Source organism: Podarcis pityusensis (genome assembly GCF_964106645.2).
Source record: "Podarcis pityusensis genome assembly, chromosome: 17".
NCBI lineage: Eukaryota > Metazoa > Chordata > Lepidosauria > Squamata > Lacertidae > Podarcis > Podarcis pityusensis.
Genome location: NC_138042.1, coordinates 7,809,130 through 7,827,991, shown reverse-complemented (window position 1 = coordinate 7,827,991; position 18,862 = coordinate 7,809,130). Strand labels below are relative to the sequence as shown.

The 18,862-nt window shown below is 48.1% G+C and overlaps 1 protein-coding gene across 1 annotated transcript in view; it reads left to right on the top strand.

The window, feature by feature from the left end:
* The window catches only part of LOC308466911 (mitochondrial adenyl nucleotide antiporter SLC25A23-like), a 45,089-nt gene extending 27,721 nt beyond the window's left edge, over positions 1-17,368 (top strand). The window contains exons 5-10 of the mRNA XM_080988227.1: positions 5,092-5,250; positions 7,205-7,357; positions 7,660-7,767; positions 8,812-8,979; positions 9,287-9,437; positions 11,874-17,368. Coding sequence (XP_080844353.1) covers positions 5,092-5,250; positions 7,205-7,357; positions 7,660-7,767; positions 8,812-8,979; positions 9,287-9,437; positions 11,874-12,058 — 924 coding nt within the window. The 3' untranslated portion in view covers positions 12,059-17,368. The remainder of the gene's footprint in view (positions 1-5,091; positions 5,251-7,204; positions 7,358-7,659; positions 7,768-8,811; positions 8,980-9,286; positions 9,438-11,873) is intronic.
* Positions 17,369-18,862: the final 1,494 nt, after the last annotated feature.

Here is an 18,862-nt window from a genome sequence, read left to right as displayed (position 1 = left end):
GAAACCATCCCCACAAGAAAGTTGCCATTGGAAAAAGGCTGCTCCTGGAATCGCCTGCCCCTCAAGGAAGCAGGGAGCGTGAAGCATAGCCAGGAAGCCAAGGATCTCCAGGGAACAGCAAGGAAGCTTCCTGTGATGTCCCCCATCTCCCTTTCCACTCTTCCTGAACTCTACAGGAGGCGGGAGGAAATAGGAAGGGAAATAGTTCAGATCTCTGGACTGGGTGCTGGCCAAGGCCCTCTTTCTTCACTGTCCTGTTCCAGCCACGCTAATCTCATCAGCCGATCGGAACAGGGAAGATTAAAGTTTATATTTAAACACAATGTGTGTCTCTCCCCTCCCGGTTTGCCAGACTTTGCCCATAGTGTCAGCTGGAAGGCCAGGGGAGACGGGGGCTTGGTCACTTTCAAGGCCCTCTAGGCACAACCCTCACCTTAAACTCTTTGCTCTCCAACATGCCCTGTTGAACTCAGATCTGACTATTTCACCAGCATCCCTTTCTCCCCTGCTGCACTTTGAGAGAGAGATAAGAGATGGCGGCCAATGGAACTCCAGGTGTTGAGTGCCCGACACTGAGAGAGGACCGGGGAGCCTATGGGTGGAATGGGTCAGAGGCCAAGAGCCCAGGCCGTCCTGCCACCATCTGGAAAGAAGATCTCTTGCCCATGATCCCTTTAGATGAGCAGGAACTGTGCAAGAACTCAGCAGCCCTGTGCAGCTTCCATTCACTTCAATATGGTGCATGTCTGAATATTTCCCGATGATTATGCACCAGGCTCCCTGGGTGGGGTCTGTGTGTGCTGTTGGGCCTTTCTGCCTTAGGCCCCAAAAACGTCTCAGGTCAGCCCAGAGGAACCAACTCCTAGGGGATGAGGTCCTTTCAGCCCCCAAAAAATATTTGAGGGGACCCGGGCCTCCCAAAGTCGGAGAGCATTGCCATTCAAATGGTGTCATAGCTGTCAACGTTTCCCTTTTTTTAAGGGAAATTCCCTTATTCCGAATAGGATTCCTCGCAAGAAAAGGGAAAAGTTGACAGCTATGAATGGTGTGTGTGAGCCATATCTTGTAATTGATTATGCAAGGTGGAGCTTACCTGCCCCCCCAATTTTTTTTATTCAAGTTGCACCCCTGAGCCAACCCTTCCTCTGAGTTCCATTTCTTTCTGACTCCCCTCTTGACATTGGGGGCCAGCCCCCTTCCCTGCTCTGCGTGTCTGTAATCCGTAGGTGCCGATGGGATTGGCTCTCGCACCCAAGCCCCTCCCCCTGATTATCCCTCCAATCCCATTAGGAGATTGCAGGAGGGTTTATCGTGTGCCCTCCTTGTGGTGCCCTGCACTTTCCTGCGCATTCCCGGCATGGAAGACCTGTCTCCCGTCAGGAAGGGCCCCGATGGCCAGAGCACCTCGGGGATCCATGGGAACTCAAGGCTGCTGTCCCTGGCTGAGCTGTGGGAAAGTGACTACAGGCGCCCCAAAGGCTTCAAGTCCATCCTGGGGGAGCATGAGATGGTAGGGCTAAGTCTCTGTGGCTGGGGCTTTCTTTTCTCCCCCTCCTAACCCACAGACTGCCTTGAGGTCCCAAGGCATCTCTCCAGAATCCCTGGCTGGCATTCCACTATGTTTTACTCAGAGTAGACCCATTGGCATTAATGAATGTGACTAAATTGGATCCATTGATTTCAACAGGTCTACTCTATTGGATCCAGGCTCCCTGTTTCTTCCCCACCCCCTTTTACCTCTCTAAGCCAGTATGCTCAATTTCCATTGCGTTGCTCAGGACCAAACCAGGTGTTGCCTTGTTTCCTTGCTTCCTGTGGCAGCTGTGGGCAGGCACTTGTGGTGGCGATAGGTAGCATGGTGACCTCTGGGTGATGTTGGCCTCCCACTCCTGCCAGCCCCAGTTAACACGGTCATCGGTCAAGGATGATGGGAGATGGTGTGATAGGAATGTTATGGTCTTAGACATATGTTAAATGTTCATAAGTGTACCAACCAAGCACATACATAGATCAGCACAGGAAGACCGACCTGGAACCATTTTGATTCCCAAACTGTCCCAAACTGACCAAATGTTTTCTCTGCAAGGTCAAAGGAAAATGGAAAAGCCTCCCCATTGTCTTTTCCTTCACAAATCCTGTCTTAAGGGTATGTCTGTGTTTGAATAGGGTGTGAACCAGTGACATGGCCCAGGAACTAAGTATTTATCATTACAAAAGACTAGCCAGGCTACCCAGGAAATCCAATCAAGTAACCTGCCAGACAGGAGATAAACAAAGACAGGAGAAAAACAACATTCAAATGTTCTGTTTTAGACCACCTTTTTTGTGATGTAGGTGTGATGTATCTGAGGGGTGGTCTTAGGTTACACCCCTTCTGTGATGTATGTATGATGTTTCTGGGGGTGGTCTTGATCTACAGGGTGGCAATTTCAAAAGTCTTTATAAGGCCTTGCGCGCCATTTTTCTAGGTCCCTCCTTTCTCCTGCGGGTGAGGGGAGCACCCTGTTGCAACAGATCAATAAAGATCAAGCTTACTAGCTGCTCTGCTTCTCAATATTCTCTGGTTGGCCTTTGTTATTCTCTCCTACCAATAGGGAACCTATGTAAGGACTCTATATGGGCTCTTGGATACCCCATAAGGGAAAAGGGCAATTTTTGTTTACAACAGACCTGGGCTACCCCTGCTGCACAGAACCCATCGCTCAGTGAAGAATGAGGCTTGTGGTGCACTGCTTTTGTAGGGAACAATAACACTCTAGGGTGTGTCTCGACCCGTTCAGTACAACAGGTCTTCCCCACTGTCACTGAAAAGAGCACAGGGGGAGCTGTTGCCCATCAGAACCTATTCCGTTCTTCTGTCCCCAACAAGCACAGTGCTATCAGGTTTCTCTGTGTAAAACTTTCCTGCAATTAGTTTGGATGGATTTGTGTGTTAAATCTGTGTCCTATCCTACCCCACACCCCACTCCCTGAGAGCTCACAGCAGCATGTATGCCTCTTTCCCCCACATCTGCTTTATCCCCACAACTCGGTGAGTTAGGTTAGGGTGAGATGTCCCAGCTATCCTACAGTCATGCAGTGAGCTTTGTGGTTGTGTGAAGATTTGAGCCTCGGTCTCCCTGGTTCCTAGACAAACGCTCTAGACAACGCTAGCTAAAATATTTCCTTGTGTCCTATAACCCAGCCACAGCATTGCTTGCCTTATTTCACTCTCGGCAAAATATTATTTCTTTAGTAATAATAATAATAAATGCACAAATTTGCCATCTCACTATAGAAGTGTCACTCTTTCCCAGGGCCAGATTTAGGTTTGATGAGGCCCCAAGCTACTGAAGGTAATGGGACCCTTTATATGTCCACCTGTCCTTTGCCAACAACAAATTGTCGCTATATTTTTGTGTTGAATATATGCTATATGGTAATTTATGGACCTAATAGGTATCTAAAGTCACTTGCACATAACAAATAGGAGTCTACACAACACAAAATACAGTTGTTGTATGTGGGTTTTATTTTATTTCTTTTTTATCTTATATTTTGGAAATGTACATCCAGGTGTTTCTTTTCCTTTAAATTTTTTTTGGGGGGCCCCAAGAGAGTGGGGCCCTAAGCTATAGCTTGTTTAGCTTATACGTAAATCCGGCACTGCTCTTTCCTTTTGAGAACGTTGTGTATGTGTGTGTTGTGTTGCTTCTGCTGATATTGCACAGCCTCGTTTACCCCACATCTCTCCTATAATAATCACTTCATATTCTCATATATATATATATATATATATATATTATATATTATAAGTAAATAAATTTTATATCTATTTAAACCTATCATCCTGAGAAGAGGGAGAATGTATGTAAAAGAAGCTGTAACTGCCGGTATGTATTAATGCAAGCATAGCGAAGACGTGGGTTCTCTTTAGCCAAAACAGCCCAGAGAATATTTACCAAAGTGAGGAGATCCAAGGACATTGGTGCTCTGACGACATTAATATCAGCCGTGCCTTTTGCCGCTACAATAAGCTCTCTGAAAACTGATCTTTTTTTGCATGTGTCTGATCTTCTGCTTAGTGTTATTAAATCATGTGAGTCCTTGAGCTCAGGAATGTTTTCAGTATTAAACTCCTGCTGCCCTTGAACAGGATCTGCTGCAGGTCATTAGTTGGTTGGTGCAGCAAAGGCTTCTGTGATCTACTGTGATTTAAACTCCCTGCTATGGCATGGGCTGTGGCAGGTCCATTGGCAGAATTCTTGGAAGGGAGGCAGGGAAACGTTCCACCGCAGCTGCATGGAATAGGAGAGCATTATAAGTCAATCCAAACGAGCAAAAGCCTACATATAAGGTTGAATATGTTTGCAATTCAATCCCATCCATGTTTGCTCAGAACAAGCCCTCCTGCGCTTACTCCATTGATTTGTAGGACTGCAGCTTCAAAGTGATTTGATTTAATTAAATGATTTTAAGAAAACAAAGTCTCAGGAGCATCTCAGTCATTCCCAGTGTCTTTGTGTTCACTGGCTAGAATGCTGGAAGCTTGGAGCAGGTTTCGTTCTTACTGCACGACTGATATGCGATAGCATTTGCTAGCTGACATCATGTAATATTTGAAAGTTGAGAGGTTATGGGATGGCATATATTACATTTGCCTGAGTCAAAATAAGCAAGAAAGTCCAACGAATACTTGAGAAGTACTCGGATTTCAATGCTCAATAGAAAACACCCATTAAACAAAATTCCAGTTTGAAATTTTGAATCAAAAATGTGGTGGAAATTGATGTTTTGGAGCATTTAGAATATTCGTAAATCCAGACCTGGGACTCAGCTATACAGCTGCAAATAAAACGTTTTAAGTGTGTTGCAAAGTGCATTACACAAATGAGACACTAGATGGTGATGGTGAGCTATGGCAAATTCAATATGTTTTTCAAAGCATTTTTTTTTAAAAAAAACAACACATTTTCACAACTTTTTTTTATATGTGTCTAGATTCCACCCTGGAGGTTGTCTCCTTAATAACAGAGGCTTCTCAGTCAAATGTGGACAGAGCTGCTTGTCTTTTCTTTAGCTTTTTCCTATTCTGACTGCATTCCTCTGCAGGTCCTTGACATTGGCGAGTGCCTCACCGTCCCAGATGAGTTTTCCGAGAAGGAGAAGAAGACAGGGATGTGGTGGAAGCAGCTCATTGCTGGAGCCATGGCTGGTGCTGTCTCCAGGACTGGAACTGCCCCATTGGACCGACTGAAAGTCTTCATGCAGGCAAGGAGCTGCTAAGAATTACGGAGGGAGGGGAAACAGTATTTCATTCTGCATTGGGACCTGGAATGGTGGCATCAGTTCATGTGGTGTGGGGCAATGACAAACTCAGATGGGCCTCTGTTTTGTCCCAGAATGCCATGCTCAGGATGTTATGACCAGGTTTTTTTTTTACATAGTATGTTACACATGAAGACTGTAAAAGGAGAAAAAGGGCTGCCCCATACAAGCAGGAGCCAACAGGTTCAGGGGTCTTTCATTTACCGTATTTTTCGCTCCATAAGACACACTTTTTCCCTCTTAAAAACTAAGGGGAAATGTCTGTGTGTCTTATGGAGCAAATGTGTGGTCCCTGGAGCTAAATTGCCGGAGTGCGGCACGCTCCTAAGCTGCTCTTTGGGGCTGGCGGGGGAAACCTGGGTTTCCTCCTCCAGCCCTGGGAGCAGCGGACAGGCTTCACGCAGATGCGCGCTCCTGAGCCGCTCTTTGGGGCTGGCGGGGGAAACCCGGGCTCCCCCCGCCAGCCCCAACAAGCTATGGGAGCAGCGGGTAGGCTGCTCCCTGAGCTGCTCTTTGGGGCTGGGGGGGGGACCCGGGCTTCCCCCTCCAGCCCTGGGAGCAGCGGGCAGGCTGCGAGCAGATCTGGGGTAGCCCGCGAAGCCTCCGCGGGGTAGTGGGATGAAGGCTCCCCGCTGCCCTGCGGAGGCTTCATGGGCTACCCCAGAAGCCAGAACAGCTAGAGGGAGCCCTGCACAGTGCACCCTCTCGCTGTTCTAGCTTCTGCCTTGGCGGCACGAAGCCTCCGCAGGGCAGCGGGATGAAGGCTCCCCGCTGCCCTGCGGAGCCTTCGCACGGCTATCCCTGGCTTTTGCGGGAGGTGCGTCCTATGGTCCGGTGCGTCTAATAGAGCGAAAAATACGGTGCCTCCCTGATTCCTGAAATATGGCAGGGGAAACGGCTGTGTAGAATCAGCCTTCACATTGGGTTTACTGGTCTTGGAATTCCACCAAGTCCAAAGACAGCACTCTGATGTGTGCAAGCGATGCTGTTATCTGCAGGCTCGATTACAGCAGAGCTGGCCATTTGCTGAAAAGTCGGCATGTGAATTCAAAACTTATTGCGCCTCTTAGCTTCTGCCCTTGACATTAAACTCCAAGCGAAGACCACAACTCCCTATGGCATGGCTAAAACACATTTTGAAATACCGTGACCAGTGTTTGAAGTATGTTTTGAAAGACTGGCCTTGGGAATTGTTGAAAAAGACCAATCTCTTCGCCCACAGCATTTGAAGATAGCAAATGGGAGGAGAGACTGGATGTTGGGGGAAGTGGAGGGGTGCATGCAAGACCTACAGAGCTTATTTCTTCGCAGAAGGTGGCTTAATTTTTGACTAGTGTTAAACCTTATCTGCTCCCCTCGGCAAACCTTAACATTCAGGGAAACAGATTTCATTTATTTAGGTATTGCACTCATATCCCAAGCTTTTTTCCAAGCTCTCCCAGGTCCTAGTCTGACACTCTAACCACTGCACACCATAGAGGACACTGTGTGCAATCAAAGAGTTGCATCAACAACAATGAAGAAGAACATGGCTGTATCAGAGTCTTCTCCTAGTGTTCCTAATTTTTCCATAGGATAAACGCCAACCTTGACTTCTGTCTGCATCCCTCCTCCTTTCTCCCAGAAAATAGCAGCAACACCTTCTCGGAGCCTTTAAATCTTGCACATTTAGCAATCTTGCCTCCTGTGCCTTCCCAGTGGACTCCATTGTGAAATTTGAGGGGCCTTTTTGGAATGCTGCAAAGGATACTGGGATGCAGATCCCGCAACACACACTGGCTTTTCATTGATGCCCCAACCCCTGAAAAATGCCCATTGTTGCTTATGCTGTCAGAAAGAAGGGGGGCTCTCTTTTCCTTGCCCAGGGTCTGATGCTGTGGTTCCATCTTGCTTGTAGGTTCACGCCTCCAAGAACAACAGTATGAACGTTTTGGGCGGATTGCGAGGCATGGTACGCGAAGGAGGCATCCGCTCCCTGTGGCGAGGCAACGGGATCAATGTGCTCAAGATCGCGCCTGAGTCTGCCATCAAGTTCATGGCCTACGAACAGGTACGGCCTGGGGACGGGGCTGCAGCTTTGCATGGTAGTCCCTGTGCACGTGTGCACAGCATTTTAATTCCTTTTTTTAAAGTCCTTCATTACTGGACAGAACAATGACTTCATGTAGCACAGTATTTCCCATACCTAAGTACATGGAACTCCACCTTGGGCATGTATTTATTGGAAGGACTCGCCCAAAAGGATCACACTTCTTTTACTCAGCTGCATCGCCCTCACTCAGCCCAAAGTGCCTACGGGGGGGAGTTCACCAAATCAATCTGTGGCTCGCAATCCATTGCTTATCATTGCAGATCAAGCGGGCAATTCGTGGGCAGCAGGAAACACTGAGGGTGCAGGAGAGATTTATTGCTGGCTCCCTGGCTGGCGCCACAGCACAGACCATAATCTACCCCATGGAGGTAAGTTTTCTTTGGTAGTAGAGCTTGAGGGGCAAATTCTCATTCTGTTGCTGACTTCATCCATGATATCTGCCCAAATGAATGTGAGAACCTAGCACTACAGTGGAACCTCGATTTTTGAACGTAATCCATTCTGGAAGACCGTTCAACTTCTGAAATGTTCAAAAACTGAGGAGCAAAGGGCTGTCAGCAAATTCAACTGAGAAAATTGAAAAACACACAGAGGAAGCCGCTCGACTTCTGAGGTGTGTTCGAAAATGGAAGCGTTTACTTCCAGGTTTTCAGCGTTTGGGTTCTGAAACTTTCGTCAATGGAGTCGTTCGAGAACCGATGTTCCACTGTACTGCTAACTAATACAGGCCTAGGAGAAGTATCCCCTCTGCAGTGCAATTTCTCCCCAGTTGTCCCTACTAATTTGTGGACAGATACTATGAAGACGTTGGGACATGTGTGGCGCTGTGGGTTAAACCACAGAGCCTAGGACTTGCCGATCAGAAGGTCGGCGGTTCGAATCCCCGCGACGGGGTGAGCTCCTGTTGCTCAGTCCCTGCTCCTGCCAACCTAGCAGTTCGAAAGCACGTCAAAGTGCAAGTAGATAAATAGGTACGCCTCTGGCGGGAAGGTAAGCAGTGTTTCCGTGCGCTGCTCTGTTTCGCTAGAAGAGGCTTAGTCATGCTGGCCACATGACCTGGAAGCTGTACACCAGCTCCCTCGGCCAATAAAGTGAGATGAGCGCCGCAACCCCAGAGTCGGCCACGACTGGACCTAATGGTCAGGGGTCCCTTTACCTTTACCATGAAGACATTTTGCCAGAAGAAACTTTTGTATTTAAGGGACAGGAAGGTCCTGATCATTTCTTTTCAGTATGGTGGGATTTTATTTCACCAAGTTTCGTTTCAGATGTACTGGTCTCTTTCCCTGTGCCATCTAGAGAAACATGGCTGTCATGATTTCAGACGGGGTGCTGTTGCTTAATATGAGGGGGTGACGAATAAAGGAGGGATATTCATGCCTTAGTTCTTCTGACTCCCCCTCCCTCTCCAGGTTTTAAAAACACGGCTGACCCTCCGCAAGACGGGTCAGTACTCAGGGGTGGCGGACTGTGCCAGGCAGGTCCTGCAGAAGGAAGGGATCCGTGCCTTTTACAAGGGCTACCTGCCAAACATGCTGGGCATCATTCCCTACGCTGGCATTGACCTGGCAGTTTACGAGGTGAGTGGGCATGGGGTTGGCACGAACAGCAAGGGAAGCTCAACCTCGCCTCCTACTGGCTACCAGTCCTCTGTGAGGAAGGATACTGACCTGGAAGCCTTTTCTCCTTGAGGCCCTTTTGAAAGACGCTGCCACCATCCTTGCAGGAACCCTTTCTGTCTCATGCTGTGTGGCTAAACAGCAATCTCGACAGATTCCAAGGCTTGGCATGAAAGCCACTGCCTCCCCATCTGTGTTAGGCCCTGGGATGCACCTGCGCCAGATTCCCAAGTTACCAACTCCTCCTCTCCCCTTCCTTTTGTGGCAGACGCTGAAGAACACCTGGCTGCAGAAGTACAGCAAGGACACAGCTGACCCGGGCGTTCTGGTGCTCTTGGGCTGTGGCACTGTCTCCAGCACCTGCGGCCAGATCGCCAGCTACCCGCTAGCTCTGGTGCGGACCCGGATGCAAGCCCAAGGTGAGATTGCGGCATCGTCCAGACAGTCTGGCCTCCAAGGAGAGCACTGAAGGTGGCTGTGACTGAGGTGTAATGAGCAGGAGGTTGGACTAACTGCAAAGCCCCATTAACAATAGGGGGACATAAGGAGTGTGGGGAAGAAACTCTGAGAGGAGTGGGGAAGAGAGCCTGGAAGGGCTAAGAAACAATGGCCTGTTAACATAACAATATCTCCTCATACTTGCTGAGTTTCAAGGCTGGCTATGAGTTTTCAGTTTAGACCTACACACACACAAACACACACACACACACACACACACACACACACACCATCAGGCTTCACCTGACTCTGCTCTGTGATCTCATCAGGCAGCGCTAGGCTCTTTGGGCAGCTTCCAATTATAAATTATAAAACCACAGTAAAACATCAAACGTTAAAGACTTCCCAGTACAGGGCTGCCTGCAGATGTCTTCTAAAAGTTGTATAGTTATTTATCTCCTTGACATCTCATGAGACAGAATTCTGCAGATGGGAAGGCCCTCTGCTTGGTTCCCTGTAACCTCACTTCTCGGAACAAGGGAAACAGCAGAAGGCCCTCGGAGCTGGACATCAGTGTCCGGGCTGAACGATGGGGGTGGAGACACTCCTTCAGGTATACAGAGCCGAGGCCGTTTAGGGCTTTTAAAGTCAACACCAACAGTTTGAATTGTGGTCGAAAACTTACTGGGAGCCAGTGTAGGCCTTTCGGGACCGGTGTTATATGGTCCCAGAGGCTGTTCCCAGTCACCAGTCTAGCAGTCACGTTCTGGATTAATTGTAGTTTCTGAGTCGCCTTCAAAGGTAGACCCACGCAGAGCGCATTGAAGTAGTCCAAGCGGGAGATCGCCAGAACATGTAACACTCTGGTGAAACAGTGCACAAGCAGGTAGGGATGTGGTTGAGGCCAGCATCAGAGGTGGGCATCAGGTTGCTCACAAGTCAATCACCTGAAGTCATCATTGCCTCAGGTGAAGACTTTCCCATGAATTCAAGCTGGTTTGCAGATGAGAAACGTTCCCTTGCACAGAACCCCTTCACTTGTGAGCTCCCAAGCTGGGTTTGCTGTCTGCGCTGGTCAGCTGATTGTTCCTGACAGCAAGTCCTGCCTTCAGCAGTGATCAGCTCTACCAAGGAGTTCCTTGTCGGGGACTCCCTAGCACAGTTGATCCCACGAGGGCTTGCTGTTAGCAATAACAGCAAGCCCTGCATGGCAGGGAAAGACCAGGAGCACATGTTGCTCCTTTGCAGCTAAACCTTTTCTTGTCCCACACCTAATGTCCTATGATATCAGGTGTGGGGCAGGTGGCTTAGAGAACACAGCCTGATTCAGCCCAGGGGGCAGAGGTTCTCCAGGCCTGCGACACAGCTCCATCGTTCACATGCCTTGCACTCACCCTCAGGGCAGTTGTGTAGATTGGGCCCAAAGCAAGAGGGCAGTGTGAGACTGTCAGTGAGGAGGAGGGGGGGGGCTCGATCCAGGGGAGGACACCCACTGAGGACATCTTGCCAAGGGCCCTCTGAAACCGGGAGCCGGCACTGAAGTTGACAACTCTGCTCTGGATTGTTGGATAGGCCTCACCAAGATACATAGAGAGCAGTCAAATACAACATTCCTAGAGTGGACATAAAGGGGATGTTTGCTCCAGCTAGTAGAAAACTTCATGTTTCCTCCTGGGCTGGGACAGACTTCCTCTGCATGTAACTAGAAGTGGGCATGACCTTACCTGTGCAGGTAACAAAAGCACTAGGCACACAGTCCCCTCTCTCTCTTTGTCTCCATTCATTGGAGAAGCAACAGCTTTTTAGCTAGAGATGTTCTGTTGGCTTTCAGCCAACAGAAGACAAAGAAAGGGACTATCTCCATATGGGATAGATTCCACGTGTATATGCTTTGTAACCTAAATCTGCCTTCAGGGATCCATCTGTGAACTGAATGTGTGAGTAAACTTCTTTTATACTTTTTACACAACATTGTGTCATGCCTATTCTTTTTAAGGGGGAGAAAAGGGGATGACCAGGAATCCTATATTGAGAAGCTTATGCGAGCTTGCAACCAGCTAACCGCTGTGCATGTTTAAAAGGGGAATGCACTCTGCTAAGTAAAGGGACTTGCTAACGCAAGTTAGGAAGGATATTATTAAACAATATAGCCTCTCCTGCCTCCCTGAACATTCCCACACGGAGGTCGGGTGGGCCCGAGCAGGGGTGGTTTCCGTCCAATCACTGTTGATGCAGGAACCTCGTCAGTCGGGTCTCGCTGAACGTTCTCATTCCATTCCTATGCCGAAAGAGCTATAACATTAATTAAAAGCTGGGGCCGCTTACAGAAACAGAAGCGACCCTCTCTTGGAACTTTGTTGGAGAAGCTTTCAAACATATGACCCTGACCTCTCTGCTCCTTTCCCCTCTCTCTGCAGCAACCATTGAAGGTGCCCCACAGCTAAGCATGCTGGGCCTCTTCAGGCACATCCTCTCTCGAGAAGGGGTGCTGGGCCTCTACCGCGGCATTGCCCCCAACTTCATGAAGGTCATTCCCGCCGTCAGCATCAGCTACGTTGTGTATGAGAACATGAAGCAGGCTCTGGGGGTCACGTCCAGATGAAGCGGATGAAGCCTGCTTCCCCAAAGGGGCCAGGACCTGCCTCTCAAGAAGGACCGCTCCTCCCGACAGTGTGTCCTGAAGGCAGCAGTAGGTGGGGACGTACCTCCTCTGCTCTAGTGCCCTGTGGGGCAGGGAGTGGGCAGCTGGGCGGAGGAAGGCCGGAGAGTGCTGGAGTGAGCAGGCCCTTGTTCTCCTCATCCCCAGAAAAGCAGAGTTCTTCCTCAGCAAGGAGGACCAAGGAGGCCTGTCCCACTTGCTTACAAAGGTGTCCCCCGTCCCACCGCCAGACACCAGAGGATGTGAAGTGCCATGGCCCTTCGGAGGTAGATTTTCATAGGTCTCCCAAGTGCTGGAGTCTCTGGGGACGGCCACTTCAAACAGGCTTTCTTCTGAGTCAAGGCTACTCGCCAGGAGCCTGCCGCTCTCGCTGCATGTGTGTCATCTTCTTCCCTGCCCACCCCCCCAGCATGTTTCCTGTTCTGCGTATTTCTGCCAGCCATCCAGCAGGAAACCAACCCCACCGACGTTCATTGCCAGTGACGTGTGGCCGGATCTGGAATGAGCAGCTATGGTGTAAGCAAAATGGGGAAGGTACTCTTCACCCCACTTCACCCACGGTGTCTCAGCACTGGAGATTATGCATTCAGGGACAATCTGCCATACACTGGAGGTGTTAGAAAATTCAGCGATTGCAACCAGGCGTTTCCCAACCAGGCGTTGACACCCTGGAATCTGGGGTTTGAGGATACCCAAGGACACGTTCTTACTCCACCCCAGATATCCAGCTGCAAAAACTGAACCACGTTGATCCCTCTTCCATTCCTCTCTTCCACATCCTGTGGGGGCGCTGGAGCACCAAGGAGCTGCATTTCAGCCCAGCACTGCGTTATCTTTACCTATGTGGAAAGTGTCTGTATATTTTGCACGTTGACTTGTTTTTAACTTATAAGACTGGTCTGCACTCTCTTCTCGACCTAGACATCGGGAAATGGAACTGAAATGTCTTCCCATCCCCAAACCTTCCCTTTCCCCTCTGAGGTGGTGGACAATGGAGAAAGACATTTCAAGGGCTATTTGCTGTCGTCGTCAGCACACATTACCTGAGGTCTCTGGATTTCTTGTGTGAACACATTTCTGCTTGCTGGGAGATGTTTGCGCTGGTCACAGCAGCACTGCGGCTTAAGAAGTGACACACACAAACACACACACACCCCAACAACAGCCCTTGAATCCATGCTCCCTGGTTTCCATGGCCCTCTTCTGTCTTGCTTACCTCTACGTATTGGCAAGTTGCAAAACAAAGGAGGTAGGAACTTATTTTTCCTCTCCCCCCCTCCCCCCGTGGGATATTGCTTTGAAAGATGTAGAAGAGTCAGGATGGCAGGTAGAAAGATTGCCCAGAAATACCTTCCTCCCCACCCACCACCCAGCAATCATAGTAATAGTAATAAAAATAAAAACCTGTTTTCAAAAGATTACCCGGAGCGCTATCTTCTAATGTGTACAGTTCTGGGACATTAGGGTTCCAAGCCTCTGCCGAAGGGATCTGTACAGTGTAACCAGAGTCACACTAAAAACAATTAACAGCAAAAAAAAAAAAATCTGCGGCAAGAAAAGCTTTCATCTTTGTTTTTCATAGTCATTTCTGCTTCTGCTAATCACGGGCAAGAAGATATGAAGGGCACTAAATTCCTCCCACCACCAGTACCAGCAGCTATATTCAGGAACCTCGCTGGCTGCTGATATTTCCTGCAAGCATTGCTCCCATGCTTTGCAACCAAAGGGCAGGACCAGGGAAGGCCGCCAAATGTTAGAGACGGCACTTTTGTAACCACAAGAAGGCAGGCAACAATAACTCAAGTTCCCTCAGAGTTTTAATATAGTCGTACCTTGGATCTCAAACGCCTTGGCTCCCGAACGATTGAAACCCAGAAGTGAGTGTTCCAGTTTTCGAATGTTCTTTTGGAAGCCAAACCTCCGGCGGGGCTTCTGATTGGTTGCAGGAGCTATCTGCAGCCAATCAGAAGCAGCGCTTTGGTTTCTGAACGTTTTGGAAGTCGAATGGACTTCTGGAACAGATTCGACTTCCAAGGTACGACTGTACTTGGGACACAGATGTGGACAGGATGGTTGTTGCTTTAATGGGATCCTTTTTTGCTCAAAAAGGTGCATCTGTACTTTTCATCAGCTTCCAAGACAATAGGAAGTCAAGAGTGGCATCTACAGTAAGTTGAAGCTGTGGGACCTCAGGCCCCAGACAAGCAGTAGCAATGTTGATGGCAGCAGAGAGGCTCTGCCCCATAACACCCACACAACCTTTGGGAAGGTATCTTCCTTGTAACTGCAGGTCATATTGTTCCCTCCTCCCTTTAGGCTCAAGGGTGAGATTGTGATTTCCGGACTATAGTGAAGCCTCTGTGATTCCTTCAAATGTGTCAGATGTAGTGTTGAGCTGTGTCAGGGGTGGACCTTGGTAATATGGGCGCCCTGTGTGAGGCCAAAATTTGCTCTCCTCCCCGAGGCTTTTGCTGCCTTCCCAAAGCTGGGAAAGCACTAACCTGTTAGAACCCTCACACCACCTTCCCAAAGCAAACACTTACTAGACTTTGGGAAGGAAGCAAGAAGGTGCCCCCTTGGCCCCTACACCCTGGCCAGGGGAACCAGTTGCGCTGTCCTAAATCTGCCCCTGGCTTTGTCTGGGAATTCATATGTCAGGAAATCAGTCTCTTGGGTTGATATACATGGCTGTATTTAATACTTTTTTAAAAATGCAAATACAGTGGTACCTTGGTTCTCAAACGTAATCTGTTCCAGGAGCCTGTTTGACTCCCAAAACGGTTCGAAAACCAAGGTGCGGCTTCCAGTTGGCTGCATGAGCTTCCTGCACTCAAGCAGAAGCCACGTTGGACGTTTGGCTTCTGAAAAACATTTGCAAACCGGAACACTTACTTCCAGGTTTGCGGTGTTCAGGAGCCAAACTGTTCCGAGTACCAAGTACTGTATAACAAAAAGAGAAAAATAAAAATTGAGAATTTCCGGCTGATGTTAACAATAAAAATATTTCATCACTTCTAATTTAAACATATAAATTAATATAAGCAGTCTGTGTGTCCAAATAGGTTTCTAAACAAGATTGATGATTATAAGCCATGTGTTCAAATGTAGAAAGAGCACTGCATTTTATTCATGTTTATTGCACAAGAATCCACAAGACTCTTGGGAACTGTAATTTGTTGTGGGCGCTGGGAACTGTAGTTCTGCAAGGGGCAAACTACCATTCCCAGGATTTTTTTAGGGGGGAGCCATGTGCTATATGGTGTGGGTGTGTGGTGTCTTGGGAGGGAACGGGGTCATTGCTGCACAGGACCTCCATGTTTCAAGGGGCAACAGAGTGCAGTGCATGACATTGGCTTTGGCCCCTCTTGTGTTGCACAGATTTGGAATCTCAGCCTTAAGGGCTCGTCCAGATAGCATTTGTGTCAGTGTGGAAGCCTCACCAGAAAGAGATGCCAAAGAAAGAGGAGAGAATTTGTGCGGTAGTCAGTACACTGTGCAGCTTGCACGACTCTCTGGTGGCTCACTGCACCTTCAAATAGCTAAAGGGCTGTCACATGGAAGAGGCAGCAAGCTTGTTTTCTGCTGCCCCAGAAGGCAGGACCCGTACTAATGGATTCAAGTTACAAGAAAGGCGATTCCAACTAAACGTGAGGACAGATGGGAGGAGACAGCGCTATGTTTCTAGAAAAAGAGGTGCCAGAACTCACCATGAATACCTCCCTCGTTCTCTTAGAATGACACCCACCTGAGAGGTGCTGGAACGGAGTTCCGGCTGAAAAAAAAAGCCCTGGCAAGAGGTTTTCAGCAGTGGAATGGACTGTCTAGGATGGTGGCTTATTTGACTGGAGATATGGGTGGCTATCTTTCAGGGATTCTTTAGTTGTGATTACTTCATTGAAGGTGGGTTCGATGAGATGACCTTTGCCTTTCTTCCAGCTCTATGATTCTGTGTTGCCTGATGGGCATGGTGAACCTATTCCAAGTTAGATGGGGGTTATGATCCCTTTAAAGAGCTTTGAGGAAGACATTAGTTCCACATTTGTAGCTTCTCCGATTGCAGTGAAGCAAAAAGTAGTTGCTGAATACCAGCTCTCTCTTTCAGAGCATTTAACAGGAGACCTTACCTATAAGAAATGAAGAGCAATTATAAATACCTGCCAGTATTCCTATCCAGTTGTGTTCCTGGGCTGACGGTACAAAAATCCAGAAGAGATAGAGAGATGGGGAACCCACTGTACAGAACTGAGGCAATGCTAGAAAGACGTTTAAGATTGTTTTCAGTGGAAACTTATGATTTAAGGTTAATGGCATTTGATTTTAGTAGCAAAAGGGGGAGAGCAGGAGTTAAGAAACAGCCAAGACTTGGGAGCTTACAGGGATGAAGTGAAACTAAAAGTACCGGTATTCCTTGAGCCTGGCTGGTATCTCATGCTTGGGGCAACTCGCCCTTCTCCTGCTTGCAACACTGGGGAAACCAGGTAGGATTACTCAGTTGCAGCCTTGAGGTCCCCACCCTCCTGTCAACAAATTGGGAGAAAAGGCAGAGGCCGTTTCTGCTGCCCATTCCCATGTTATGCTCCTTCCTCTGCTAGCTATAGCAAGCGAGATCCCCAGATGTGCTGCCCAGAAGGTGGGTGAATAAAAACACCGGGAAGAAAATGAGTGGGATAAGCTGTCACTGCCTTATCTCCTTTGTCAGCTGCACATTTAAAGGTGTTTTAGGGGAAATATTTGAGATGTAGACTAGCAACCCTAGTGAGAGGGTTAATTTGGTATGTGACCTAAAGCATGGGGTAGATGTAAGTAAAAGTTTGGAGAATCTAACTGTGGGGCAAAGGACCTGTTAGCCTTCAGATCCCCTCCTGCCATTGAGTCTGCAAAACAACTGTATATCCTGTTATCCAGTTGTGGCCCTGGGCTTCCTGCTGCATGACTCTTTGAGCATTGAAAAGGTGTAAATATCAAATGATCCCTGACTAAAATTTTCTACAGAGAAACCAGCTACCTCTTGTTACTTTCTCCCAGGAAAACAAGTGTGGCGGCTGGATTCTAACATAGAATCCACTTTTTAGGGACAGAGCAAAGTGGAAAGTCCTACCCACAGCTTTTGCATTCATCTTGCACTCTTTCTTTATAAATGTTGCCTGAATCCGACTCCAGCAAGGCTACTTCCATACATCTGTTGCTGCTGCGTTTTGTGTTGGTATTTCAAAGGGAAAAAAGAACACACACTAATAAATTTTCTAAACTTTCCTTTATGTTTCTTGGCCTGCTTATTATGAAAATGGTTTCAGTTGCAGAGTACAAACATTTTAGGGCAGGAATCAACCATGTCTATGTTGCCTTTGTACTAGGAGCTGCATTTTAATTCATTATTCTTAACTTCCTGACCCAAGAGAGACAGGAATTCTGTGCAAGGTTCACCAGTCCTCCTGGCTTGCATTACAGTGTGGTTTTATGGCTTGATTGGAGTGAACATTTTGCATCTGTTCCAACTGTATAGTATTGTTACTCACCCGCGCCACCAAACTGTGAGAAGTTGCAGGGATCATGTTATAGCAGAGCTGGGGAACCTGTAACATTGGTGTGGTTGGACTCCAGTTCCTGCAAGCCTTTGCCAGCATAGTCAATGGTCAGGGTTGATGGGAGTTGCATTTAACAACATCTGGAGGACCACGGGCTCACTATGCCTGCACTACAGCATGATTCCTTTGGAGAGAAGAGTACTGGATACTTAGGGCTCATCCACACCTCCAGTTCTCCATGCCTAGAAAGCACGGGCCCAAGCAGTTTTCTGCTCATCCATTTTTTAGGCATGGATCCAAGTGATTTTGCCTTTCCCCTGCTACTTTACCCCAGAAAAGCAGCTTTTTGGCACCGAATTGGAGCAAACAGCAATCCATGGAAAAACCAATTGCGGTTTGTTTTGATTCAGTGCTGAAGATCGTGTTTCCCTGGGGGAAAGTGGTGGGGCAAGCAGAGGTGTGGATAAGTCCTCTGGGTGTCTTTGTAATATTCAATTTATGCAATTTGCAAGTAGTGCCTGGTGAAAGCAGGCAGCTGTGTAGCAGGGTCACAAAGCCTGCTGATTGTGCACCAGGTTCCCAAAGGGAGCCACAGCCTCCCAAGAATACTTCTACTGCAGCTTACCCACAGCTCTCTCTGCCTCCAACTCTGAAAATACAGAATTTGGCTACAGCTGCCACTCCCTACCCAAGCACAGATCCACATTTAAAAGCTCTATTCGGTTTGGTTTTGGGTTGTTGTTTTTTGCCCCAGAGCATTCCCTGCGAAGACCCACTTTTTAGTGCTCAACCTGAGCAAACATCAATTTAGTTTTTTCACTGATTGCCATTTGCTTTAAAGGGCAGGCTTTCGCAGGGAAAGCTCCAGAGAGAAAAGGGTGGGGGGGAGCGGTTGGAGCTTTAAGGCATGGACCGTACCTGGCAAGAGCAGAGGAAAGTTAAGTATAGATAAGCCCTTACCTCTGTGGTGTGTTACAATCACAAAGCAGGAGAGATTATTCAGTTACCAAGACACATGAACATTCTACCCACTGAGGACATATCAACTGATGATTTCTGAACATTGAGCATCTCTATAAATTCTGGAGACGCAAAATGCATATTGTTCAATTTGAACAAATGACACTGGGATGGCCACCTGTCATGGATGCTTTAGGTGAGATTCTTGCATTGCAGGAGGTTGGACTAGATGACACTTTGGGTACCTTCCAAGTCTACAATT